Genomic DNA, 27,856 nt, shown 5'->3' on the forward strand with positions numbered 1-27,856 from the left:
AGTTGTGGCTCACGGGCCTGAGTTGTGGCTCATGTTGCTGCGCGGCATGTGGGATCTTCCCAGACCAGGGCTCGAACCCATGTCCCCTGCATCGGCAGGCAGATTCTCAACCACTGCGCCACCAAGGAAGCCCAATATTCATGGTTCTTAACTCTTTCTAACTCATAAAATAAATCTCTTGCTCTGCAGATGTCACTTTTTCCTGATCAGGTCTCCAGGCTAGTTAAGTTGCTACATGACCACAGAATTATGACATGTTAAATTTTGACAAGACAATAGAGATCTGATGGTCTAACCCAGCAAACTTTTTCTGCAAAGGGCCAGATAGTAAGTATTTTTGGTTGTGTGAGCTATCAGGTCTCTGCTGGAACTACTTAACTGTGCCACTGCTCTGTGAAAGCAGCCATAAGTGGATATATAAATGGATGGCTGTGGCTGGATTCCAATAAAATTTTATTTACAAAACAGGCAGCAAGCCAGGTCTGGCCTGCAGGCGGTAGACTGCCAACCTCTGAACTAGAGGGTTAGTGCTGGACGAACTTATACAGGCACTATTATTTCCATTATAGAGAGGAAGAAGTTTAGGCACAGGAAAGCTAAGTAGTTAACCCAACAAAGACAGACAAGAAGTAGTTGAACCAGGAAGTTGCTACCTGAGTCTGTGTTGCTCACCATTATGCTGTACTGTGTCTGCAGTGTGCAGAGTATAATATTTATTTTATTATTTAAAAGTATGCTTGTATCATATCATTAATGGTTCTCAGAGGTAGTGGGATTAAGGTGGCTTTTACTTTCTTCTTTTTGGCTATAAATATTCTCTTAAAATTAAAATATAAACCTACATTACTTTTGTAGCAAGAAAAGATAACTCACTTTTAAAGCGATGGATTTAAATTAGATATTATGTACCTTTTTTTTGCCGTTGACTCAGTATCACTCTCCCTTTCTTTTTCTTAGTAGAACCCCCCACTACACCATCCCCCTCTCCCCACACACACACATACTTCATCAATTGTGTTGTCAGGGAAGCTGACTCTGTTTCCAATTGTAGGCGGATGTCTGATCATCTAAGGGTAATTCTATCCTTTATGTCAGTGACTGGGCACATGACCCATTCTGAACCAATGAGGGATAGACATGTGACCGAATCTGAACCAATGAGGGATAGACATGTGACTGAATCTGAACCAATGAGGGATAGACATGTGACTGAATCTGAACCAATGAGGGATAGACATGTGACCGAATCTGAACCAATGAGGGATAGACATGTGACCGAATCTGAACCAATGAGAAAAAGGGCTTCTGGGAAAGTCCTTCATTGCCTTTAAGTCAGAGGCATCCGAGGAATCTTCTCTCTCTCCCCTCAGGGAATTAATGAGGAAAGGGTGGGCTCAAATAGATCTTAGCAGCCATCCTACCGCCAGGAGAGAAGCCCAGTGGAGAGTGGAGAAGGGGAGGAAACCATGGCTCAGTGTGGAGCCCCAGGTCTAAACAACCTTGGATGCTGTTCTATCTCTAGAATCCCAGATCCAGGAGCCTGGAACTGTGCTTACTGTCTAAGCCCATTTAGGCTGGTTTTCTGTTACTTGTTGCCAAAAGCAGAATTATCTGGAGAATTCAGTCCAGAGCAATGCTTTTGCATAATAACGGAATACTTTAGGCAAAATAATTTTGCATTAAAGAATGAAAATAATTGTTTCACTACTCAAATTTACTCCGTAAAAATATTTAGTATTAGTCTTAATTTCAAACTTTTAACATGTATTAGAATCAAGCAGTCACATGATATTTGCTTTTCCTAAGCACAAGTTTAATGCCTAGTATATATCCTACACCAACAGAATATGAAGTGCTGATAGCAACTGAAGGTAATCGAGACCATAAAACCAATTTTCCCCGTTCAGTAAATGGAAGGATTAATAGTGCTTCCAAGCAAGTATTTTGCCAGTTTAAGAACAGATCCAGCTGGTCTTTGATTTACTAACACGCTCTCCACAGTGACGCAGATATTCTGAAAGATGACCCACTTTCTGGGTGTCCAAAGACCTTGAGAGACTAAAAGCCGTATCTTGGATGGAATTCATCCAGGAAAGTCTTGGCAACTCATGTGTAGTGACTGTTGCAGCTCTTATTCTTTTACAACAACTTCTAGCTCTATATTTTTAAATTAAATCATGTTTATTTTCTATTGCCAAAGTGTAACCAGATTTTGCATAGTCTGAGTCAGATACAAAAGAATAGAGATGCTATGTCAGGTTATTATAGATAGATAGATAGATAGATTTTAAAATTTGCTGTATTGAAATATAATTTATGTCCAGTAGAATTCAGCAATCTTAAGTTACATTTCAATGAATTTTGACAAATGTGTAGAGTCATATAACCACCGCTGCCATCATGATGTGGAATATCTCCATCGCCCCCAGAAGTTTCCTCCTGTCTGTCTGCAGTCAATTCCCTGCCCCCAGCTTTGGCCCCTGGCAAACCCTCATCTCCGTTTTGTCATTACAGTTTGCCTTTCTAGAATTTCATATAAATGGAACCATACAGAATGCTATCTTTCGTATCTAACTTGGCATTGTATTTTATCATACATTTATCCATCTAAGTGGTGTCTGCCTGCTTTCATTAGGAGCAAAGGAAGATGGGAAATGCTCCTGGCAACATCTGTCTGTGTAGAGTCTTGTTACCTAGTAATGACACTCGTTGAAAAAGGGGTTGCTCACAGGTAAACTGTACACGCTGGTGTCCTGATACTCATTTACTGAGCTGATGGCTATTTGCTCTATTTGGCTCTTAAGTGTCTTTTAATTCTGCCAAGACTTTTGCTTTACATCAACAATGTTAAAAGCATAGCTTAGTCATCTTTCTTTGATTAAGCCAGCTCTATTTACAATTCTTTCTGGTGCCTTTCTGAAACACTTCTTGAAGTTGACATTTTAATTTAAATTGCCAAGGAAGAGAAAGACATTGTAAATAACAATCTGTTATAAATATGGTGTTCAGAGCTCTCCTGACATGGGATTGGTTTCTGGTCAAGAAACAAACTTCTTGTTACCCAAGGGGAAAGGCAGGGAGGGATAAATTAGGAGATTGGGATTAACATATATACACTACTATGTATAAAATAGATAACCAACAAGGACCTACTGTATAGCACAGGGAACTATACTCAATATTTTGTAATAACTTATAAGAGCAAAGAATCTGAAAAAAATAGGTATATGTGTATGTAAAACTGAATCACTTTGCTGTACACCTGAAACTAACACGACATTGTACATCAACTATACTTCAATACAAAATATTTTTTTAAAAAAAGAGAGAGACAACCAGCCAGGGTCAGGCTAGAGATGCTGTATTTTAGTCAGAACATTTTCTTACCAACGCATTATTTAAACTCTCATCAGTAGCATACGAATAGCACATACACCACACCTCAACTTACATAGCAGAGGAAGAAAGATTTCCACAATCCTCAGTATCAGCAAACTGCCTATCAACGCCACCAAGGTGAAACCGTTACAACCCCAAACTCTCATCCTCCAATGAACTTTTGTTCAAAACGACCCTCCCCAATTTCTTCCCAGAACCTAACAGAAGCTAACCTTCCCTTTGTCTCCTCAGACTGGGCTATGGATTGCCATACTTTGCATGTCCCAAATTGTAATTCCTCTGCTATTCTCGAATAAACTCATTTTTGCTAAATAACAATTGCTGTTAATTTTGTTTAAGGTCAGCAATACACATGCCTGGCACACAGTGAGTGCTCAAAAATGGAGGCAGTTGACATTAATATTATTTTTACAACATTTCAGAGATATTTTACTTCCAGGCAATAATTCACTTGGCACTTTCAAAAATCTTTTCGGTTAGTAAACCGTACCTTGTGCTACAATGCACTAGGTGGGGAGATTCTTTTCAAGGTAGTCCTACATGAATCCCCTTGTAAAGACAACTGTCATTGTGCCTTTTAAAAAAAAGGAATGGATTTCTTTTTTATTAGATTTTCTTAACTTTACCAGGTATATTTAATGTTCGTCTGGCACTGTTGATCTCCCAGGCCTTAGGCAGGGTAATTTTTCACAAATGTGAATACAAGTAAATGACGCTTGGAGAACCTTGTTGCTCAAAGTGTGGTCCATGAGTCCACAGTGTGGTCACCAGGGAGCTTGTTAAAGATGCCCTACCTCGGATCAGAATCTGCATTTTAACAACCTCCCTGGAGACTCGTGTGAGAAGCCCAGATGGTCCACGAAGTCCTGCCTCACCTGCTGACTCCTAGTATTTATTCTTCTTGGCCAAGACGGAACATGAGTCCCCCGGGTTTAGGTGGAAGAACCCAGCTGATCAGCAGGGTCTGGCGCCAGCAGCGGAGGGAATAGTGTCAGGTGGCTGCATTTCCAGCCTTGCAGTTTCACCTGCTTGATCTCAGTGGGTGGATTTTTCAACAGTTGTCATATTTCACAAGGGAAGGTGAAGCCACTGAGGAGAAGGGGAATTCATCTCTTCCTGAATCTAACACTGACTTAGTGTCATCAAAATTCCCAACATGCTCTGTTCTCTAGAACCTTTTACTCTCTAAGAAGTCTGTGTGAACAACATATTACTTGAGGATTCGGGGTTCACTGATTTGGAGGACCAGGAGTCACCCTTAAAGTTCAATGACCTATAGGTCTTTTCTAGAAGCATCAGGAGCTGGAGAGCTTGGGGGAGGCCAGGGGGAAGTACACAGTGACTGCTGCGGTACACCAATCCCCCCCGCCGCCACTGCCTCACGGACACCCCCATCAGTCAGATGAAGGCCAGAACCAGAAGGTCCAGGAGTAAATGTTTAACATCATAGAACACTGGCAGGCTTCTAGGTGGCAATAATGCTGCCTGGCGCCCATAAAAGAGAACTTGCGAAATTACCCACAGTGCTTTGAAAAATTTTAAAAACCTCATTATACTTTAAAACAAGAGTAGATAAAATATTTACCATACAGAGTTCATATGGTAAAGCAATGCTCATAATTAAAATGCTCATCAGTATTTGACGCTTATTAAAATAGTTAAAATCAAATTCCACACACTTAGACCAGCGCTGTCCAATAAAAATATAGGGTCACCCACGTCAGTTTAAATTTTCTAGTAGCAACATTAAAAAGGTAAAAAGAGGGTTTCCCTGGTGGCGCAGTGGTTGAGAATCTGCCTGCTAATGCAGGGGACACGGGTTCGAGCCCTGGTCTGGGAAGATCCCACATGCCGCGGAGCAACTGGGCCCGTGAGCAACAACTACTGAGCCTGCGCGTCTGGAGCCTGTGCTCCGCAACAAGAGAGGCCGCGATAGTGAGAGGCCCGCGCACCGCGATGAAGAGTGGCCCCCGCTTGCCGCAACTAGAGAAAGCCCTCGCACAGAAACGAAGACCCAACATAGCAATCAATCAATCAATCAATAAAAATAAATAAATTAAAAAAATAAAAATAAAAATAAAAAATAAAAAGGTAAAAAGAAACAGGCAAAATTAATTTTAAGACTATGTTGCATTTGATCCGATCTATCCCCAGTACAATCATTTCAACATGTAATCAACGTGAAATTACTGATGAGATAGTTGATGTGTTTACATCACACTAAATCTTTGAAATCCACGGTGCAGCTCTCACATCACGTCTCCGTGTAGACCAGCCACATTTCAGGGCTCCACTGCCACATACGGCTGGTGGTCCCTGTATTGGACCTAAGGCTCAGCCAGCTCTTTTGTGAGGATGCCCTGTAGAGGAGATATTTATTCCGAGAGTTTGCATCTGGCCCGAGAGGGAGTCCCCCTCCCATCCCACGACAGGACTCGCTCCCTGGAACAGCAAAAGTGCATCTTTCTAGAGTTCCCCAGGGATCCAAAGTGCAGCCTTAATATCAGCAAAGGTTGATGGCTTGCAGCTGTGGGTCACGTGGTGGAACACTTCTTCATTTCTTAAAAACAAATCTGCGAGGATTTGAGGGAGGAGAGGTGTTAAAGTACATGACGGAGAGAGGGAAAAACAGATTGCATTCTCAGTTCTAAAACTCTAACCCTAAAGACTCAGAACTTGGCAGGGGTCGGACACCAAAATTTGATGTGAGTGGATGGGATTAAACATGTCATTGAACTCCCCAATGGCACCAATAAATGTCACTGATTGCTGCTGAAACAGAAAAGTTCTAAATATCAAATGATAAAGAATGTCCAAAAAAAATAATCAAGGGGTTGTGATGTATAGTCTGATGACTGTAGTTAATTATACCGTACTGCATATTTGAAAGTTGCTATATGACCAAATCTTCAAAGTTCTCATCACAAGAAAAAAATTTATTAAGCATGTATGGTGATGGATGTTGACTACACTTATTGTGATCACTTTGCAATACACCAAACACCAAATTATTATGTTGTACACCTATAACTAATATTATGTCATTGTATCTCAATAAAAAACTCCAAGACTTATAAATTAAAAAAAAGAATGTCCAGTGTCTTAAACCATAGGAACATGTCTAGATACACAAATTTTTAGTTCTAAATAGGCAAATTGAGTATCTGTAAGTAACTAGTTAGCCAAGGATTTTTCTAGAGAGGAGAAAGCTAGTGTGAAATAAAACAAATCATCCGCTGTGTCACAAATAAAAGCCAGACCACATCTCCACCCATCCGCATTCTTATCATCATTTCTTTTCAGTCTCATGAATGCTTCAGCAACTATTTTAATAAGAACACAGATAATAATAGACTATAAATTCATACGATGGGCTTTCTCCTCACTAGCTGGGGGATATTTTCCACTAGGCTCTGTTAGCTCTTGCACACGCCCAGCTCTAGCTTTTCCAGGGCTTCAGGTGTTTGCAGGATTCCAGCCAAAGTGCAACTTCGCCCAGTAGGATTCCTGGCAGGTGTCTTTCTGCCTGGGCCCGGAGCGTAAGGCACTACCACCCCGTCTCTGGGTTGCCAGCCCTTTCCATACAGGCCAATGACAGCCAGGGCGACATCAGCTCCATCACACAAGTGCTCCCAGCCATGGTGATAGGGCGAGTCCAGGATGGTATTCTCAGAGCGCCCTCGGGTTGGGTCAGCTGCCTCCTGTATTCCTGCGGGTCTTCTTCTCCGGGACTGGCTCCCTCTCTTGTTTTCCTTCGTCCAGCTCTTACCAGCCTCTCAGCAAGCCGGCAGTGGTCCTGGCGTCCTCTCTGGTGTTCCCCATCCGCTAGGTTCACAGGCATCTTTTCAGGGTGTTTTCTCTAAATCCCTGTGCTGAGCTGGCCCTGCCTGCTGGCTGTGACTGACGAGAGGCCTGGCTACCCTGCCTTGTCCTCTATTTAACATGTGCTCCGAGGGTTTTCGCGCCTTGGGTACCATCTTCTTTCTGCTCTCACAATGCCCCGAAGTTGTGGTTCCTCTAAGAAATGGGTCGTCATAGTTCCTATTTTTCAGTAAGAACTCTTGAAATTGTGATTACACTTTGACCAAATTATTTTTTTTAACCAGTTGTGAAGGCGAAAGCTACTTTGTAGTCATCATTTGCATTCAAAAGCATGTATCTTCCTAAGTCAGTGTTTCTCAAACTGCATTCTGTATTCTTAATTTTTTTTTTCTTTTAAAAGAGATCTATGGTGGTACTCATCTCACGAGCGCTGTTTGCCAAAAATGTTTTGGTTTCCTCTCCTCCCTCCCCAGCCCATCACAGGGACGTGACAGGATTGCAGTGCTTGGTCCTGCGTGATTGAGTGGGGCCCCCTCCCCAGATTTGCCAAGGGGTTGTGAGCATTTAATTGCTGAAGCAGGACCCTCTAGAACTCCCCCTTTTCTGCGATGGTCCAGGCAGTGGCTGCTAGGACAGCCTGGATTAAAGGGCGAGGACCCTGTGACAAGGAGGGGAGCCCCCAGTGAATCCACGTGGCACAGACGGGAGTTAATCTTTTGTGGTTTTTATTTATTTTTAAAATTTTATTTCTTTATTAATTTTTTTGGCTGCATCGGGGCTTCATTGCTACCCCGGCTTTCTCTAGTTGCGGCCAGCGGGGGGCTACTCTTTGTTGCGGTGAGCGGGCTTCTCATTGCCGTGGCTTCTCTTGTTGCAGGGCACGGGCTCTAGGCACGTGGGCTTTAGTAGTTGTGGCACGTGGGCTCAGTAGTCGTGGCTCATGGGCTCTAGAGCGCAGGCTCAGTAGTTGTGGTGCCAGGGGTTAGCTGCACCGTGGCACGTGGGATCTTCCCGGACCAGGGCTTGAACCTGTGTCCCCTGCATTGGCAGGCGGATCCTTAACCACTGCGCCACCAGGGAAGTCCCTCTTTTGTGGTTTTAATCTAGAGAGATTTGGGGAGTGTTTGTTACATGCACACCTGGCTTATCCTGAATGATAAAGAGTCCATAGATTTCTCACGTTTACAAAAAAGCCCTCTGGTCTATACCCTCTTCTTCATAGGAATTTATTATGCTAAGTATTAAATTTCTATTTTGAAGTTATTAAACTAAGACTTCAGCTTAAATTTGGGAAAATTGCAATTTTCAGGAAATTTTGTTTGCTTCTTATAAATAATAAGTCCTTTTGATAAAATCACACCTTTAAAACTCCTAAAAAGAAATGAGGATTATTTCTACTGCTTTTTCAATTGACAGGCACTAATTAGTTTATCACTGAAATAAATCATAAAATTGTAACACAGAAGCAGAGGGAGCCCTGGGTAGACCTGCCATACCATTGAGAGCTTGTGACTAGGAGCTTACATTGCTGCCCAGGGAATGGAACAGTTAACACGTCCCATTTGAGCCCCCAAGTACACCTAATGAAGGTGTCGGTGGGTCTGAAAATCATGATCTTGTTCTACACTGATGAAGTACGTTCATACGCTGTCACCTCCTTTTGAGAGGCATGGAGAGCAGGCATTATTCTCCCAGAGACAATCCTCATTTTTTAAAGAAATACTTGAGTATCTTGGGGGGACATTCATATCCCTTCTGCTTTTGCATGACTGATGTTCCGGCTTTGAAGAGTATTTCTCCTTCATTTCGGTGATGGGCGGTTAGATAGCGACGTCCAGAATCAGAAAGTGTGTTTTAGAGGATAAGTATTGATATTTGGGCATTTGCTAACAAACGTGTATTTATCTTTTAAGGCCAAGAGCGTGAACATGATTGTCTGCTAGTTGTATACGAATCTGAGGTCTAAGTGATCTGGTTCATTATCTGGTTCATGTATCTCCAGCCACATGGAGCTTCATAGGTGTGGGACATTCATTGATAACAGTGGCGAGGCGCCTGCATTTTAGTCCCGATCTGAAGCCCAGGAGCACATATGTAAGTTACGAGTTATTGGGTTCCTTAAAAATAGTAGACAGGTTTTAGGTTGTAAACTAATTTAGACTCAGAAATGGGAACTTAAGAAATGATGCATCTGCTTATTAGCTGGTACTCAGAAAACTGGCTCAGTACTGAGACCAATAAAGGTGGATCCCTGCTTCACAGTGGCATCGAGGGAGCAGGGCAGATGGATTCAGGCCTGGATGTGACGGAGCCATAAGCTAATAGGAGAATGTCTGTGGCCTTTGGGTACAGAAGAAGATTTCTTAAACAAAACCCAGAAAACAATCAATAGGTGAAAACATACTGATCTGACCGTATCAAATCAATTAAGGCTTTAAGAATTTTTGGTCAATGAAACAAAAAATAGGCAAAGTTAATGGGTAGCTAAAACATTGAGGGAAACATACTTGCGATGTCCTAAAACCAACAACAGGGTAAAATTTAGAATATAAAAGGCAATCCTATAAATTGAAGGGGACAAATCCAATCCGATAAGTCCAACAAATCCAGAAAATTCAATACACGTGGGCAAGGATGTGGCAAGGCAATCCACAGAGGAGAAACACAAATAGCAAAGCGACACGCACGAAGATGTGCTGAGCCTCACTGGTACCCAGAGACGTGCAACCTAAAACACTCAGGAGGCTGGCCCAAATTAGAAAATTGGAAAGTACCAAATGTGTACATGGGCAAACAGGACATTCAGTGGGTGTACACAGAAAGCAATCTGGCATTATTTAGGGCACTAAACTTGCACGCATCCCGGGACCCGGCAGTTCCACTTCTAGGCATTATATTCCACGGGAAACCTCTCAAATGTGCAAAGGGGACGTGTATGAGGAAAGGGAACCCTCCTACACTGTTGGTGGGAATGTAAATTGATACAGCCACTATGGAGAACAGTATGGAGGTTCCTCAAAAACTAAAAACAGAGTTGCCATAAGATCCAGCAATCCCACTCCTGGATATAGATTCAGAGAAAACTCTAATTCAAAAAGATACATGCACCCCAATGTTCATAACAGCCCTATTTACAATAGCCAAGACATGGAAGCAACCTAAATGTCCATCGACAGATGAATGGATAAAGAAGATGTGGTATATATATGCAATGGAATACTACTCAGCCATAAAAAAAGAATGAAATAATGCCATTTTCAGCAACATGGATGGACCTAGAGATGATCATACTAAGTGAAGTAAGTCAGACAGAGAAAGACAAATACCATATGCTACCATTATATGTGGAATCTAAAATATGACACAAAAATAAACTTATCTACAAAACAGAAACAGACTCACAGACATAGAGAACAGAACTGTGGTTGCCAAGGGGCAGGGGTTAGGGGGGATGGGTTAGGAGTTTGGAACTAGCAGATGCAAACTATTATATAGAGAACGGATAAACAAAGAGGTCATGTATGGAAACATTTATCAGGATGATTGGAGGCAGCCCAGGTTTGGAGGATGGAGATGTGAAATACAGCAGAAGGTACTGACAAAAACCACGCAGCACTCACGTGTGGGCAGCACAGGGAGACCTTTAAAACATTGCTCCATGAAAAAGTAAGAAATGAAACAAGATCTAGAGCAGCACAATGCCATTTATGTCACCTAAACCCACACATACCACAAGCTCTGGTTTATAAGGACACATCAATATCAAAGGGCATAAATCAAGCACATTCAATTGGGGACCTGTTGAGGGCAGAGTGGGGAGAGTGGAGGAAGGGAAAATCAAATCAAACAAACATGAGAGGGGCCTGCACAGCCCAGCGATGGCTGTACCACGCGCAGAGAGACAGGCTTAACTCAACTCTGCGCTCAAAGAAAAATGACAGTCACCCAAACCACCTCCTACAGAGCTACTTAGAGGTCATCTTGGAATTTCCTCTGCTTTCAGTGCTTCCAGACTTGCCAACTATTCAAATTTTGCCTTACTTCTGCACCTCAGAAAGCCCTTAGTTTCATGTTTATTTACATGCATTGGGGAAAGCTGAGAAATTTTCCAAAGAAAGTCAAGTACAGCTGAACAGCTAAAAAGGCAGTTGACACGCACCCCAATAAATATCGTAGTCCTTGGTGAGTTCTGGAATTTGCAAGCTTCTCCCTTCTCTATTTCTTGATTTGCAAGATATTTTTCTGCAAACAGGTACTTATTGTTCATTGGCATGTACTTTATTGTTCAGGCAGAACCATCTTTAGAGAGGGATGAGATGCTTTTAAGTACAAGCCATGAGCGGGTGGTATACACCATCCCTGGAATTCTGACTCTGGAGGTTTTTGATAGTGAAGGCTGTTCAGTCTCATGGCTTCACTCTGGACCACAGTGATGTGTATTAATGTTATACTGCCTTCACTCTCTACTCTAACTTTGAAATGTGACTTGCTTTATTATATTCCAACAGATACATAGGCGAGTTTCCATCCTTAACAGATGTACTAACTGAGATCCAATTAGAATACCTTTCTGTAGACAAATGCCATCAAAATTAAAACACACTGATATGGTTTCCAAACTCTACACTTGAGATTTAAGCTGTTCTTCAGCTTTAAATGAGAGGAGAAATTTATATTTAGTTGTATTAAACTTATCTATATGATGAAACTGAGTATATTTGAATAGGTAAGGAACTATTAGTAGGGGGACCTGAAAACAGCTCAAAAACAAAAAGAAAGAAAACCAACCATACAGAATTAGAGAAAATGTAAGGCACCTTGAATGCATGTTGGGAGGCGTTTTTGAAAGTGACTATTGCACAGAGGTTGTTTAAAACTAGATGTTTTGAACCTAGTGCTCTGTAACTATCTGCTGAATAAATGGGTGAACAAATGAAGATGAATTCCTGCTGCGTTGTGTGTCAGTTTGTGGGACGACCTCATGTCAATTACATTTAAATGGTTTTTCTAAACATGTGGTGACCAAATAAAATATTCCATGATTCAGTGTGCAAGGTGAAAAATATTTTCAATGCAATAATTAATAATCAACTTGAACTTTACAGGCTGGTTGTTTTTAGAGAACCAAGTGTACCATAGAGTTTACAGAACTGTGGGAAGAACATTACATGGAGTGGAGCCCATGTTTCACTCAATTGCCATCAAATCTGTCCCCTGCTAATTTTAGATCAGCCTGTATAAATACAGCATGTTAACGGTTAGGAATTGCAGAGTGAATACTTGAATTGTCTTTGGTAAAATTTGTCAACGTCAGGTTTCAAAGAAGTATTTAAGCCTGGAGACTCCACTAGTGATCAACACATGCGGTAAGTACTTAATCTCTATCGTTCTTGGTGCCATAGAAATAATCGTGCTGAGCATTCATTCAGTAAGCCTTCCTCAGTCTTCCTCAAGATCTAAATTGTTAGTGGTGTGTTGGCTCTGAAACATAAACAGGAAAGAAAACTAGGATCCACCTTTGAGAGACAGTAAGACAATTGTACACCAAGTTGCTCAACTCCTACTACTTCACAGGAAGAACTTGTCCTTAAGGTCAGTGAAAGAGCAGAATATAATGAAGTTGAGTTTATTTTATTGAATTTAAAACAACTGAACGAATCTCTGAAGTTGTCAAGAATTCTGTTTATCAAGACTCTGTGGGGTCCTTCAGCTTTTTCTGAGAACTTCATGTAACTTGAACTCTGAGAGCTCAGGGAACGGTTGTCCAACTGATGGAAACTAATCCTGTTTGTACTTACTGATCAGTGACTCTTGTCCTAATTGAGTATGAGAACTTCTGGTTAATGTCAAAGAATTTAAAGGTTGCCCACATGATAGGAATTGTGCTTTTAATTCTGTTCATTGAGACCACAACATAACACAAATTTACTACGAACTTAACGCCTTTCAATTCATTAGTCATTATTCATCACAACGGCATCTACCTTCATCTGAAATAATAGATACTTATCCAAGATGTATTCATTCATTCTACAGACAAGACTGGCTGCAAATGGTTTGTGGACTTTTGCAGTAACTTGATGGTCCCCAAGGATCAGTGGCCCCCTGGGACAGACTCCCACATGATTCTTCCATCGACTCTGGGGCTGAGGTCACAGGTGCTGCGCGGCAGGAGTGTGTTAGCCAGAACGTTCCTCTTTGGTCACCCTCCATGCCCATTCCTAGGGATGGTAACAAAGGTCTGCTTTTCTAGCATAAGAGTGTCCTTGGTTCAGGCCATTTCCCCCAACGTTCCCTAAGTCCTTTTCCTGGGAAGGATATAAGGACTTCTTCACTCTTTAAAGCTTCCTTTATTCAGCCACCTTAAGAAAGGTACATTCACTATTTGAAGAAGGACGGCTTCCTCTCGATCAGGTCCCCTTTCTGTACATTAAATTATACTTCCCTCCAATAGCGCCAGATTCAAAGAAAAATGAAAACAGCACAGACCCACATTATTTGTTCTAAACCAAGAAATCTAGCCATCCCTGGATTGCATGGGCTTGGTCCCGTTTATATCTGTATCCACATGAAGAAGTGTTGCTATGGCAACACAACCTGGATGTTCTTCACCCAGCCATCTGTTAGATGGATCTTAATTTTTATTTTTTCCAGGGAAGGGAAGATTTAGCCCTTGAAAATCTAGCACCTGATACCTTTTATACCATCTACCTGGGGGGAACCTCTAGGGGTGGAAGCGAATAGATCCCAGTGTGTTTTCTCTGTTACTATTTAGCACAATTTTCTCATGTTTATCTACATCAAAGGAGCATGTCTGTATACTCCAACAATCAACCTAGCCCTGGAGACTTTAAATGATTTCACCCAGGCTGCATCTCTTTTCTTAGGATTATTTCTTGAAAAAAGGCAGTTTTCCTAATGGGTTGAAGATCTAGCAAGCAGCACTGTCATAGCAACAGCAGCTCTGGAGTAGGAATAATGCCCGGGAATTCCTGCCAGGGAGTTGGATGTGCAGGGTTCTGGAAGTTGTACACATCATGGTCTCCACAGCAAGGAACACTTTCACAAAGAGCTAGTATTTTCTCATTTATTCACAGTAAGGAAGCACAGCAATTTGGATTGCAGAGACTGCTTTTGCCAAAAACACAAGAGTGGGCCAAGTGGCACAGGAACAAAACACTGGAAAAAGCTGCCATCTTCCTCTCTCACACGATAGAATATGAAGATTTCAAAGACGGTGTTAGAGGGCCATTCTCTTGGCAAGTGTTCCAAAAAGCAAGAGCAAAAGCAAACTCACTTTTTATTCTATTAGAGAGACCCAGAATTAAAATAACTGAAGTAGGCATTTTCACAATTCTCACAAAAAAGAGCAATCAATATCAACAGAATAAAATAAGCCTGTGTGGCTTATTCATTTTGTTTTATATTTTAATTAGCTTTGTTTGTAATGCCACCGGGGCTTGGGCTAGGCCAGAAAAAGGCAAATGCTTCTCTGCATCACCACAGGGGTGCTGGGGCTCAAACGGGAGGGCTGATGTTCTGAAGGGCAAGGACCAGCCTTTGAGAGGGAAAAAGGGAGGAGTGCATTGTTCCCAGATTCTGTGACTAATGAATGAGGAGTTGACATGCCCCTAAATGTCACTATGTAGAGCTTGGAACTCTTCCCCTTGTGTCATAATCCAACATCATTTGCCTACGGTGTTTGCTGGAATCTCAGCTTTAGGTAGAGCAGGCCAGGTGAATGGAAGTGCTTTGGCTCTGTGTCTGGACCAAGAATGTACACCAAGAGAGGCCAGTGGGGGGAGGCGACACTTGGGTCTCCTGTGGGCCAGCACTGCTGTCCCGTGTGGGACCCACCTGGAGGACGGGTTCTCAGCAGCCGCAGTCTCCAGAAAGAGCAGGCAGCAGTTATCAGGAGGGGCAACATCTAACTCTATGACAACAGATGAGTAAAGACATCAGCAGTGGGACCCCACTTTTGAAAGAAAGAACAGGCAGAAAGTAAGCAGGGGGCCAGGGCCCCAGTCGAACAACTAGGGTTCAAGTCCAGATTAAGAACTATGGTAGAAACAGGGGACTGAGCAAGTTGTGTACATGAAATATGTACAACTTTCTGCATGTCAATCATACATCAGTAAAGTGCGTGTTTTTTTCAAAGGAATATCACTTCATGTTAGACCTTCAAATAAAGGCTGTAAAAGTCTTTTTTTTTTTTTTTTAAGGAATTAGGGATTGAGGAAGAAAGAGGAAGTCTGGCAGGCACCTGGGGGCCCCGGCAGCTTGCATCTGACATCGGGAAATCCCAGGTCCCATCCTCTAGTCACGCCAGGCATCCCACTGTCTTCTCATAGGGATCAGGGTCCGCAGTGGGCTGGGAGGGGCTTGTGAAGCCAGAAAATGTATATCTTTGGTATCCTCCTCTAAGCATAGCTGGGAAGGTGAGGACTGACCTAGTCACAGGGTGACCAGCTCACCCCCATTTGCCTGAGACTTTCTTTAGGTTTAGCTTTGAGACTTCACTATCCTAGAGATCCTCCCAGTCCTGGGCAAACAAGGACAACTGGTCACTCTCCTGGTAACCATCTGAGTCCATTAGTTGTCCTGGGTTCTGTAGATCCAATTACTTGTTAGAAAGATGTCACCAGACACCAGGACTGACTGCTATCACTATATTTACATATATATTTATTTATATTTATATAACACTGATGCTGAGTGCTTTTCTTTCACAGTTCTGATGTATACTTCTCAAGCTTAAGACCGTGGCAAGAGCATACAGCCCAGTTATTTCAAGAGGGACTCTGAAAGGTCAATTTGAAGGCGGGAGAGAGAAGGCCTGTCTCCCAGCGTTCCTCACTCAAAATGCTGCTCTTTGGGGAGCTGCCCTGAAAATCTGCCTTGCCCTCTCCAGGGCTGTAATCTCATTCTTTAAGGGATATGACACTTGGATTTCCAGCTCAATTAAAGTCATATGATGCTCTGGATCATTCTTCCTCAAGATTTGTACAGGTGAAATGAGAGCCCACTGACCTGGAAGGTTTTAGGCCAAATTTCCTTTAGTGGAAGAAACTTACTATTTAATCACCCAGCTTGGGAAAGGAACTCGCTCTGGATTCAACAGTCCTTCACTGCTGTTCTTATGGCTTTTTAAATTGCAGCATAAACATTTTTCTCTATTCATGCAATATTGTCTTATTTTCAAAAAGTTAAAGACATGGGAACTAATTAGAATTGAAATATAGCCCATTTATAGAACTCAGGCTATTTCCAAAAATGGATTTAACTAGAGTACTATTAAATTATTTCTCAGCTCCAAAGATCCATTTTATGTTTAGTATATGAAGTGTCCTGACATTTTTTTATGCAATCAAGAATATTCTAAATTAAAACTAATGTGGTGGCATGCATATTACAGTCATCATTTTAGCATGTCATGTTAAGGATGATGGCTTTGCTGGTAGAATTGGCATCATTTACTCTGCGTGAAGTCAAAGAATGAAGATTTACTTCTGTTAAGGGAAAGTAATGTACAAGTTTCCAGAGACTTTTTCCAACTGTCTTTTACTATTTTCTAAACTCACACCTTTCCCACTCTTGACACGGTCACTGCTTGGGCCTAAATTACTTTCTCTGGATCTTTTGAAATGAATTCTATGGGAGAGTTTTTAAGTTTCAAGTCTGAGAGAATAATTAAACACAAAAACTAACAAAGACAGCACAACTGGATGAAAATACCACACAACTCACATGGACTTCATGACAGCCAGAATCATGGTGTGGTTCCTCTTTTGGAAGAACAAAAATTATGTTTATAAAAATCCCCTTTGGAAAGGAAATGTCAGAAACAGACATTCCCAAAGCTGGAAAGTCCCTGTCTGGAGCAATATTGATACTTCTGTGACGGTTCATTAAAATATAGGAAATATGGCAGCTATTAAGTGTTGGAAGTCTCTCTGGTAACTAAGGTAATCTAAAAATTAGCCTGACACTTTTCAATGAGGTTTTAATATATTCGATTTTGGAAATATATCAGAGTGGGATCATTTATATTGATGATGTTCCTTTTGGGATCAGAAAGCTCAAGTATCAGTTCTTGATGTCACCCAAACATGTCACCATGGGAACTGCCCATGAGTGTGTTTATGCATGAATGATTATCAGTGTAACACCTGCTACTGACATTTCAATAAACTGTGATTAGCTGTGAACAGTGAACTCTACAGACATATCATAAAAGTAAGGAAATTACAATCAAGCCTTATAGGTTTTTGAGTCAACAGAGCATAACAATATCGCCAACAAATACGGACATATTCAGTTCTGTAGTATTAGAGCCTCTTTGTTAACTAGAGTCGTAGCCTACTATTTTCCATGAGCATATCCCACACGAAGACAAGAGGAGGAGGAGGAGGGGGAGAGAGAGATCTTTAGGATAAGGGCCTTTAAAATCCTTTTTTAAAAAAATGAAAGCAAAACTGCTGCCAGAGTTACTACCTATGTAGTTGTATAATCCAGGTCAGTAAGTGACAAGGGCTATTTAATCAGCATATCAGTTGACTTTTGATAAATAATGCTCTGTAACAAGCATAGTGGCATAAAATAATAAGCATTCATTGAGCTCACACATTTGTGGGCTGGCTGGGAGACTGCTGATCTAGGTTTGGGGAGACTTTGCTAGAGCAGCTTTCCTCCAAATGTCTCTTAGCCTTCTATGTGGTCAGTAGGAGAACCAGGAAATATTTTTCTCACAGTGATGGCTGAAGCCCAGAGATCAAGCCCAAGCACACAAGCACATTTCATGACTCTACCGCATCACATCTGGTCGCCTACCATTGGCCAAAGCAACCCGAACGGCCAAGCCTGAAGTCGAAGGGCAGGCCGTACACTTCAGCCATCATAAGGCCAAAGTAGGTTACACTGCTCTGCCCCGCAATCAACGGAGCCAGGAAGTATCTTCATTCATTGGAAACGAGGGGAAAGATGTGACTATTTCAAACAATAATCTAATCTACCACAATCCAGTGTCATCTAGATAGCAAAAAATGTGTTGGATCACCAAACCCTACTTTGGCAACTGAAATAGTACTATTACTATCAGCTACCTTAGCTTTGGCTGCAAAAACAAACACCCTCAAATCTCTGTAGCTTACTGAGACACATTTAGCAGACTGTAGTTTACAGGGGAAACAATGATTTCTTGGCCACGTTCCATGTCTCAGCTGTAGGTCAGCTGCTATAGCTCTGTTCCAAGTTGTAGCTCTTCTCATTCTGGACCCACGCTGAAGGAACGGCTCCAATTTGGGATGTGATGTTGTTGTAGCAGAAGGAAAGAGCAAAAGAGCTGTCAGAAACTCGTGATGCCTTTACAGCTTCTGCTCTGAACTGGTACCCCCCCACCACTTCTGCTTCTCGGGCCTAAAATAGACCAGGACCTCTGGTGTCAGTGATGGAACAGGCTGGTGTTGGGAGGTGGCTGAGGCTCTTGTGACGAGAGGAGGGTACAGCTGCCAGATCTCCTAGGGCTGCTCTGCTACCAAGCAGATTCTTTCTAACTCATTCTAGCTTCACTGCAACCTAGGATGTGCACCCCTAGGATGAGGTGGGAATTGGAGAGGTCTTGGGGGATGAGGTCATTTACATGGTAATAACTTCTTCCAAAAGTCAGGATTTACCAAAGAGAGGTTCCGTGAAAAGTGGAAGGAGAGCATTGGGCAACCAGCCTTGGGCATGGGTGCCTTGATGTTATTATATCCAGAGAGCAGGGATACCAGCTAAGGCAATGGAGGGTTTCTGAAGGTGTGAGGTGACTGTGTAACTGTAAGGTTTCCTGGTGGTCCTACTGTTGACATGGGCAATAGTTCCTTGAGTTGCCAAAATAGGAGTAATTGATAGCATTACCCCCAAAACTATAATAGGCTCCTGCCTTGGTGCTGGTGCTGGAGTTCAAGTCAAATGCCTGCACTACCTACCAGTATTTCTGAGTATTGAAAGAGGGATTTTGCACATTATCATGCTTCGTGGAAACATTAATATCTCTGAAATAGAAAATTATGGTTTGGCCTATAATTTGACTGAATTCAGCTATTAGCAAGGTGTTTTAAACGTCTTTACGTTTTAAAATTCTTTCTCTTTTTAAAGACAATACTTTGCCTTTCTGCTTAGGTTGTACAATTTTTAAAGGCTGGAGATGGACAGGGTCAGTTTGAAGACATTTATTTCAAAAATTGAAGGCCCCTTTGAGAAGCAGGTGATTACAAGCATGAGACTGGAACTTACAAGACAAGCCTGGAAAATCTTGTCATGCTAATGAGCAAGGAAGCATTCAGAAACTACTAGAGGTGTGGCAGAGGGACTCAGGAACCAGCAAAGATGAGCCTCGTCTGTCCAAAGACGGGGGCAATTTGAGCATCAGTAGGATAATAACAATAACTGCAAAAGACTGAAACATACACAGTATGTATAAATCCAGGAGGTCATAATGAGGCTTAAAAAACCATAGCCCACAATGCATTGATCACTTCGAGAATGCAGGCAACCGATTTGCTAATTTGAAAAGAAAGAATTATGCCTATATCCTGCCTTTCCTACAGGAACTGTATCTGAGAGTCATCTGAGTTGATGGGATAAGTTAGTCTTTATATAAGTATTCCAGTAACACATGAAGAAATAATGACAAAATGGGAATATTGTCAATTTGCAATCTCTGATGAATGAATAAATCCAGGCAATGATTATCAGTGGCAGCTAACATCACAAAAGAATAGAGAGGCACAGAGATACTAGGTGTCTCTTAATGGAAATGTACAAAGCCACTTTTGAAGTAGTCTTGCCCAAAATGACAAACCTGAACTTGCTTAACTCTAGATCTAACTACCAATTTAGTTATATTTAGTTGTATTCCATCACAGGGAATACAAGACAGAGGGTCATGTTAAAGGATCCGAAGAGATGTAATCAGTGAAATTTAGACTTCAGAAAACTCAACAGAAAGAAAACCCCGTAGCATTCTCCACCAAAGTTGCTAGAAAAAGAAAACCTATAGATTAAAAAAGACCGAAGAGGCTTATCAACCTATCACAACACCTATCACTAGGATCCTACGCCCACAGTGGTAGCTAAGATCCTAGAGTAACTGAAGTCCTAGAGAAACTGAAGTCTGATCAAACCTGACTTTCAAATGGAGATCATCTAACTGCTAAAAACTAGAGTTCAAGTGTCTTGGAACCCACCGGATCCATAGTTCCCGATCTTTTACAATCACAACCATGTAGAGCATTTAAGTACTTCCCTGCTGAAGTGATCTCTATCCTGCTCATGAATTCGAAGCGGGTTAGTGGATGTTGGACTGGACACTCACAGGATGTGGAATAGCAGCTATTTTGGGAATCATCCTCTGGCCTCTCAGCAACACTCATGATAACACACAACGTGCCCGGTTAATGCAGCATCTTCTTTCATAAGCCATCAGCACACACTATGTTTTCTATACTCTTAAAACCTTGATTTAGATCTCACACATGCTTAGCTCTGGGACTACGTGCAATGTCTTCAGGATACTGGTGAATGAATAGCAAAAATACTCATTTGGCCATTAAAACTGAGTACGAAGTATCATTCATTTGATCCAGCTGTGCAGACCAATGGCTCGTGTGACCAGAGCAAGCTGAGAGGGCAGTAGGATATTATTTTCCCTAGAAGCACAGCTCAAATGTTCTCAGTCAAAGAATGACAAGGATCGATGGGTCTTCATGGTTAGAACAGATCACGTTTTATCTTTACCATATATTTTATGACCTGTAAACCTCAAGGTAAATCATTAAATCTACTTCCAACAGTGACAATTGGTCAGTTGAAACCTTTGTAAACACAGAGCCTACTGCTTGTCGCTTAATGTAAGAGTGAAAGAAGAAGGTAGAAATCCGAATATATCCGACCAGGTTCTGGGGAGCTAGGAAGCTGGGGAGTTGACAATACAACCCACAAACCCATTTTTATCAGAACGTTTCTAGCAAAACAAACTGAATGCTACAAAAGAAAACAATGTTAGCGATATTAATATTAAACATTTAAAAATTCCTCTTATGGACTTCCCTGGTGTTGCTGTGGTTAAGAATCTGCCTGCCAATGCAGGGGACACAGGTTCGATCCCTGGTCTGGGAAGATCCCACAAGTCGCGGAGCAACTAAGCCCGTGCGCCACAACTACTGAGCCTGTGCTCTAGAGACCGCGAGTCACAACTACTGAGCCCACGTGTCACAACTACTGAAGCCTGTGTGCCTAGAGCCCGTGCTCCACAACAAGAGAAGCCACCGCAATGAGAAGCCCGGGCACCGCAACAAAGAGTAGCCCCCGCTCGCCGCAACTAGAGAAAGCCCGTGTGCAGCAATGAAGACCCAATGCAGCCAAAAATAAATAAATTAAATAAATTAAAAAAAAATTATTCTTAAGTATTCCTTTTATAATAATCCTCTGTTATTCTGCATTCACTTAGTCTTTGCAGCTAAAGCAAAAATCATATCTTTTTTATATGTTATTCTCTAATTATTCAGGCATTGCTTCAAATACATGTATATGTCTTCGGCTGCATATCGAATCTTTGAAAAGACAAGAATGAGCTTTTAATATACCACCCCCTTTTCTCTTAATGCAGTGATACAGAGGCACCCAAAAAGCCTTTGCTGGAGGAAGGAAGGAAAGAAGGGAGGAAGGGAGGGAGGAAGGGCAGACTATTCAGCATGTGTAAGTCTAAAGGCTGAAATATTACATTACTGCCCAAGCTCTGGTTGGCATAGATAATACTTCCAAGACTAAATTTAAAGACAAATCTTTAGACTTAAACTGAATGTCAAGAAAAGATTTATAGTTTGTCCAATTAAGATGAATGAATGATTAATTCCTATGGGGCCTATAGTAGGTGATTCAAGTATAGTAATTCAAGTAACTTGGTGCAACTATTAAAATATGGACTAAATGACCAATTCACCTCAATTATAATGCTATTACAACTTCGCAATTATTTCTTCTTTAATACACCTTATGATTCTTCCCAAGGTTTTTTTAAAGTCAAACTAAAAATGATTAGTCATATATTTGATAATATGTGCATAAGTGACAAATTAATACACCCACTTTAACAATACTTGTTACTAGTAATATGTAAGATTACCTCCGAGTAATTTGGCGAGAGATATTTCCCATTGCATTTCGCAACGCTCCTCAGAATTTTTAATGCTTTATCTCCTTTCTTCCGAGTAATCAGCCAGCGGGGAGATTCAGGAACCACCCTGGTGAGAAGAAGTCTTTTTTGAGTTATGCCTGCGAATCTCAAAACTTACAAGTTTATGACTTGAGTTTCTCTATCGAAATGGATCTTGAGATCAGATACATGTTTCGGAGATTCTGAGAGCTTAGAACTGGCTCTCTGAAACATAGATTATATTTGCAAGTTTATAACGGAACGGAAAAAATGCTCACTTGATAATTGAATCATTGCTCATGATAAAAATAATCAATATTACATTGCCCTTGCAAGAAGGCTGTCTTAGAATATACAGTCCTCAATTACAAAGATGAAAAAAACTGGGATTTAATGAACATTTAGGAAAAGGTTAAGAACCCAATTTACATAAACTGGTTTGCTCATATATTAAAATTAAATTAGAGGATGATTAAAATATGTTCATTCAAATAAGAATCAAATGCATACACCTGTAACTTTCCGATAACTTAATTTTCTGATGCTCTTAACATTTTCTTATTCCCCTGAGAATACCTGAGTCACATTAATTTGCTTAATAAAACATACAGAGAAGCAATCTTGTTCATTGCACTTAAACTGCATGTTGAAATACTGGCAGATATGGTTCGTTGCCTTGTAGTTTTCATAAAAATATTACAAAATAATAAAACATAATTAATGCTCTATTTTAAAGGTGTTTTTCAATTTTATTAATTTAATAATAACTATTAGTCAAAAACCAATAAATAATCTCTAGAAATTCGCAAAGCCCATAGCCATTCTGGAGATGTTAGAAAATCTCGCCTTCATTTTCATGTTGGTTTGGAAGCATAGATTCTACATTTCTGTGGAATACGAATAAATGTGATAATGACCAAAACCACATTACCAGTAATAAAGGAGGAAGAGAAAGTTGGGCAGCGTGATGGCTAGCTGGATCCCTTGCCAGTTGGGGATAAAGTAGGCAATTCCAGGGAGAATTATGATTCCAAGGGTGAAGAACATTTGAATCACTATTCCCACAATCCTCCTTTGTTTTGAACCTACTATTTCTGTCACTGAAGGAAAACAAACAGAGAGGTTAGGGAAGCTCAAGATCAGCTCCAAAACAAACAAACAAACAGAGACGTTACACCAGTGACATCCATCCATCAGCATCGCTAGAATACTATACAGGACTCTCAAAGATCCCGAAGCTTCCACAGGCACTGACCTGAGGGGGATGTGTTTCCCAGACAGCTCAGGTCCCTCCCTCTCCCCCTCTTCTCTGTGTTATCAACAAGCATGTGCCATCCTCCTACACACCCAGCCCAGCACCCTTCCGGGTATACAAAGAATATATGTGTTGGTTTTAGGCAAGCTTAGACGATGACTATTTTGAAAAGTAATTGTAATTATCAAAACATAAATATAATAAAGTGGCTAGATTTTATCACAGTCTTTAAAGATTTGCATATTACAGTCTCTTTAGGTGATTCATCATGAACATTAGATTCTACAGATAAATTTTTCACTATCACAAGATAGTTTCTATCAAATGATAATTCTCTCCACAGTGTTGGACCTTTCATTTGTGTGATACTTCTTTTAAAATCACATGAGGAATTTTACTGCTGGCATCCTTTCCTCCCCTCCCCTCCCGCTGATCTGTTTCTATCTGTCCCTAACTCCATTCTGATCATCCTGGCATATGTTACCTTATTGCTGCCCTAAGATCACAACTAGGAAAACTCACCTAGACTGGGGTCTCCCTAAAAACGCTTCATAGTCCAAAGTTATCCCTTCTGCCCCAGCCATCAACCATCAGTCCCCCCAGCTCTCTCTCTCCTTCCTCGCCCACAAAAAGATCTTCAAAGGGTCCCCAAAGTGGGCACCCCAAAGAGGGGCTGTCCAGCAGTAACAGAAGTGAGTGGAAGCCCACAGATCTGGGGTGATAATCAAAGAGGAGGCTTCACATTTCCCTGGTCACAAATCCACCACGACTTTGAGTGGGTGCCTATCCCAGACACTACTGGAAAGGTAGCAGCCAGGACCTTCCCCAGTGATAGGAGCAAAGAGAAGTTTTTCTTTCCTTCACACTCAGACATCCAACTTTCTAGGTATGGAAGATAGCAAAGGGTTACAAATGAACTTCTCATTTTCAGGTCATATCTCCTGCATGGCAAAAAGTTCTCCACTTGTGCGGAAGGAATAGAATTAAAGAAATAATATTTGAGAGCACAGCAATGTTACCTCAAACTGTATCACAGAAATACATGGAAAATGCTTTAAAAATGTTTCAAGGGGGAATTCCCTGGTGGTCCAGTGGTTAGGACTCTGTGCTTTCACTGCTGAGGGCCCGGATTCAATCCCTGTTCAGCGAACTAAGATCCCACAATCCACACGGCACAGCCAAAAAAAAAAAAAAAAAAAAAAGTTTCAAGGAACTACTGAAATTTTTCTAAAGATTAATCTCTAAGGAAACAAAGCAAGAAGCCATGTGATAACAGTATGGCCGTGCTAGAAAGTGGTTCATCACAGTATTTGGTGAGAGTCCACATTTGGTTCCCAAAACAAGATGGAACTTTAATTTCTAAAGAGTCAGCATCTTGCCCCTGCATCCTCCCATTTGCAGAAATAACGTTGCAGCAATGAGGCCTCACCGTACTTGCAGGAGGAAGGCTGACCAGCGGCACTTCTCAGCCGCCTAACCCTGGTTCTCAAACAGACAAGGAGGCGTAGCCAGGTCTTACCAATCACGTAGCAAGTCATCCATGTCCCCTTTCCAAACACGCCCTGTAGGAAGCGGAAGACCACAAACACAGGGAAATTGGGCGCAAATGCCACCACAACACCAGCGACGCCAACACCGAAACAGGATACTAAGTAAATGACTATTCGGCCGTACCTTTTTGAGAAAGAGAAAGGATGAGGTTACCTTAAACGTTTTCTTCAACACAACGAGGAGACTCTCACTGGAAGTGTTGTTAAAGGAGGTTTAAGTGCCGAATTTGTGTCCTGTCTAGGTTCATTATTACCATGTCAAGGATGGCTGAAAATGCTACGCTTTGTTTTATAGCAAAGCCAGGGCAAGTAAAAACCTATGCCTCTGAAATGACATTACAAAATTTAAAGCACGGAATGCATGCTTTGAGATTGCAGTTTCCAAAGAGATGACCCTCTCCATTACAACGTTTTTTTCCCATACAGTCACTCCAGTGGCACAGCTTAGATACTTCCTAGCATTTCTGTGGGTGGGGTCAGAGGAGAAAGGGACAGAAAGAAGCCAAAATGGTCATGACAGCCAGGAGGTCTGGCCTTCTGGCTTACCCATCTACCAGTCATGCGACTTTGGGTGAATTTCTTAAGCAATTCAAGACGCAGGTTTTGTTTGTTTGCTTGTGATTTTTTTTCTTTTACCTTTTCTACAGTGAGATTGTAGAGACCAAACTGAGATGCTAATGTGAAAGCTCTTTACAAACTATCAAGTTCACAATAAATGTGATTTGTTCTTAAGTTTTGTGTTTTACTTTCACCATTTACATAGCCATTATTAAAGCGCTTAGGCAAAAGACACAGGTGACCGCGGGCAATATTCTGAGAGTCTGATGTTAAGTGGTTCAGTATAGCTGTGCCAGATTATTGGCTGGTGAAGCCCTGTCATCAATGACCTTTGAGAGATTTGACTCAAAGACATTTTCCCATAGCAATTTCCATCAAATTCACACAGCATCTTGCTTCAGAGTGGAGACACAAGTAGTCTCGGTTTACCTAGGTTTTTAAATTCACTCTCTGCCCTTCCCACTCTCTTCTCACAGATATATGGCCTACTAAATTGCTTCTTGTCCTTTCCTTCAAGAATATAAGAGATTAAAGGAGCTGAAAGATGGTCAGCCCCGAGGTGAGACAGCATTATTCACGGCTCTGTCTTCCTCCCCGAAGTACCGAGTCACATCTGAGGACAGACGCTCAGCCCCTCCCGGAACACAGGTAGGAAAAGCCCCCTCCTTTAGTCAAGTTACTTCAGTCTGAAGATATGTTGATTGGTTGTGAAAGACAAACATGCCGAAGAAGCAAAACCTAATGCTTAAATTAGGAAGAGTAACAACAAAATGAAAGAAATACATATTGAAAATCTATAACTCAATTCCAAATGGCAGCCAGTTAGGAAAGAGAGGGTTGTGTGGGGAAGATTAAGGAAGGAAAAATGAATTGAAAAGGCTATAAGGAGAAACAGTAGGAAAGACACCGATAAAAGAGAGGGAAAGAGCACCAGACACAGAGGATTAAGGAGAAAGTCACATGCCGAGGAGGGCTGGGGGGACAACACAAGAAAAAGAAGACAGAGGAAGGGAGAGCAACCAAAGGTTCTACCCATTTTGAAGTCCTGGTCTGGTCAAATGCAGACCACCAACTGCCTACGGGATTGGGGGCATTTTGTCTTGAATTCTCCAATTAACTGCTGTTCTCAGCTCTGCAAGAGGCGCTCCCAGCCCTGCCCACTGGGAGCACGGTCATGACGACCCACTGAGGCTGGGCTGGAGTGCTGGGAGCAACAGTGAGCCAGACACGGAGGACAGAGAGAATTGTTAAATCACTGCAAGTATGTTCATCCTTAGAATTGGGATAAAGGAACAGTTAAACAGGAGTACAATAACCTACATCAATAATGTGTGAAACGGGGATATCTGAAGAGAGAGCACGGCTGTCTTGAATATATACACTCACTTTGTGTCTGCCATTAACTGGTGTATTTATGGATGTTCAAGAATAGATCAAATTCTTTTCATGGTTTTTGGAACACTTTTTTTTTTGCAGAGTTTTTAATTTGTAGAATAAATACAAAAATTTGTTTTAATTAAATGAAACAAATTTGTAAGGGGGCGACCTTATGACTAAATTAATCAAGCCGCGACCAGCGAGTTACTGAAGCCCATGGAATCACCTCCACAGCATGCAACCAGCCAGCCATGGGCCCCGCCATGAAGTCACGGCCTTGCTGCTCTGTGTTTCCTCTCAGATGCATTCAGACCCAAGGGGAGCAGCCCCAACCATTTGTACAGTTCAAGGGGTGAGGAGACGAAGTTTTACGAAGGAAGGACTTAGTGCAGCCAAACAGGTATGAATGTCATAAGTGGAGGAATTAAGATTTTTTTCCAAAATTAGCAAGAATAGTTTTCTAATGGTTAACGTGAAACATCTTCCTCTCCATAGGTACACATCATCTTCTAGATGTAAACTGGCTGCCATACCCATGCCTACCTGTCCGCTGCATAGCCCAAGGTGAATGCCCCAGCCAGGAAGCCCAGGTTTAGGATGGCTTGTGTGAAGTCCAGCATCCAAGCATTGACACACACGAGGTCAAACTGGGAAAACAAAGAAAACACATGGGAGACGGAGACATGTGGCAATGTTTAC

General features: G+C 41.6%; 1 protein-coding gene and 1 long non-coding RNA gene across 4 annotated transcripts in view; one reads left to right on the forward strand and one right to left on the reverse strand.

The window, feature by feature from the left end:
- SLC22A3 (solute carrier family 22 member 3) overlaps positions 1-27,856 on the reverse strand; it is a 92,220-nt gene that overhangs the window by 22,058 nt on the left and 42,306 nt on the right. The window contains exons 2-5 of one of the 2 annotated variants that reach the window (XM_082475596.1): positions 27,701-27,804; positions 25,192-25,346; positions 23,349-23,517; positions 22,388-22,505 (exon numbers count right to left, since the gene is read on the reverse strand). In XM_082475596.1, the coding sequence (XP_082331722.1) occupies positions 22,388-22,505; positions 23,349-23,517; positions 25,192-25,346; positions 27,701-27,804 (546 nt within the window). The remainder of the gene's footprint in view (positions 1-22,387; positions 22,506-23,348; positions 23,518-25,191; positions 25,347-27,700; positions 27,805-27,856) is intronic. The other variant, XM_082475597.1, reaches the window with a different exon arrangement.
- LOC309667316 lies at positions 142-27,738 on the forward strand. Of its 2 annotated transcripts, XR_014267697.1 has the most exons (5): positions 142-5,153; positions 5,491-12,587; positions 26,298-26,428; positions 27,459-27,557; positions 27,653-27,738. It is a non-coding gene; the product is annotated as an uncharacterized lncRNA (long non-coding RNA). The 2 variants fall into 2 exon arrangements; XR_014267696.1 differs by having other exon boundaries at positions 26,298-27,557.

The sequence above is a fragment of the Balaenoptera physalus genome, assembly GCF_965194825.1.
Source record: "Balaenoptera physalus genome assembly, chromosome: 9".
NCBI classification, from domain to species: domain Eukaryota; kingdom Metazoa; phylum Chordata; class Mammalia; order Artiodactyla; family Balaenopteridae; genus Balaenoptera; species Balaenoptera physalus.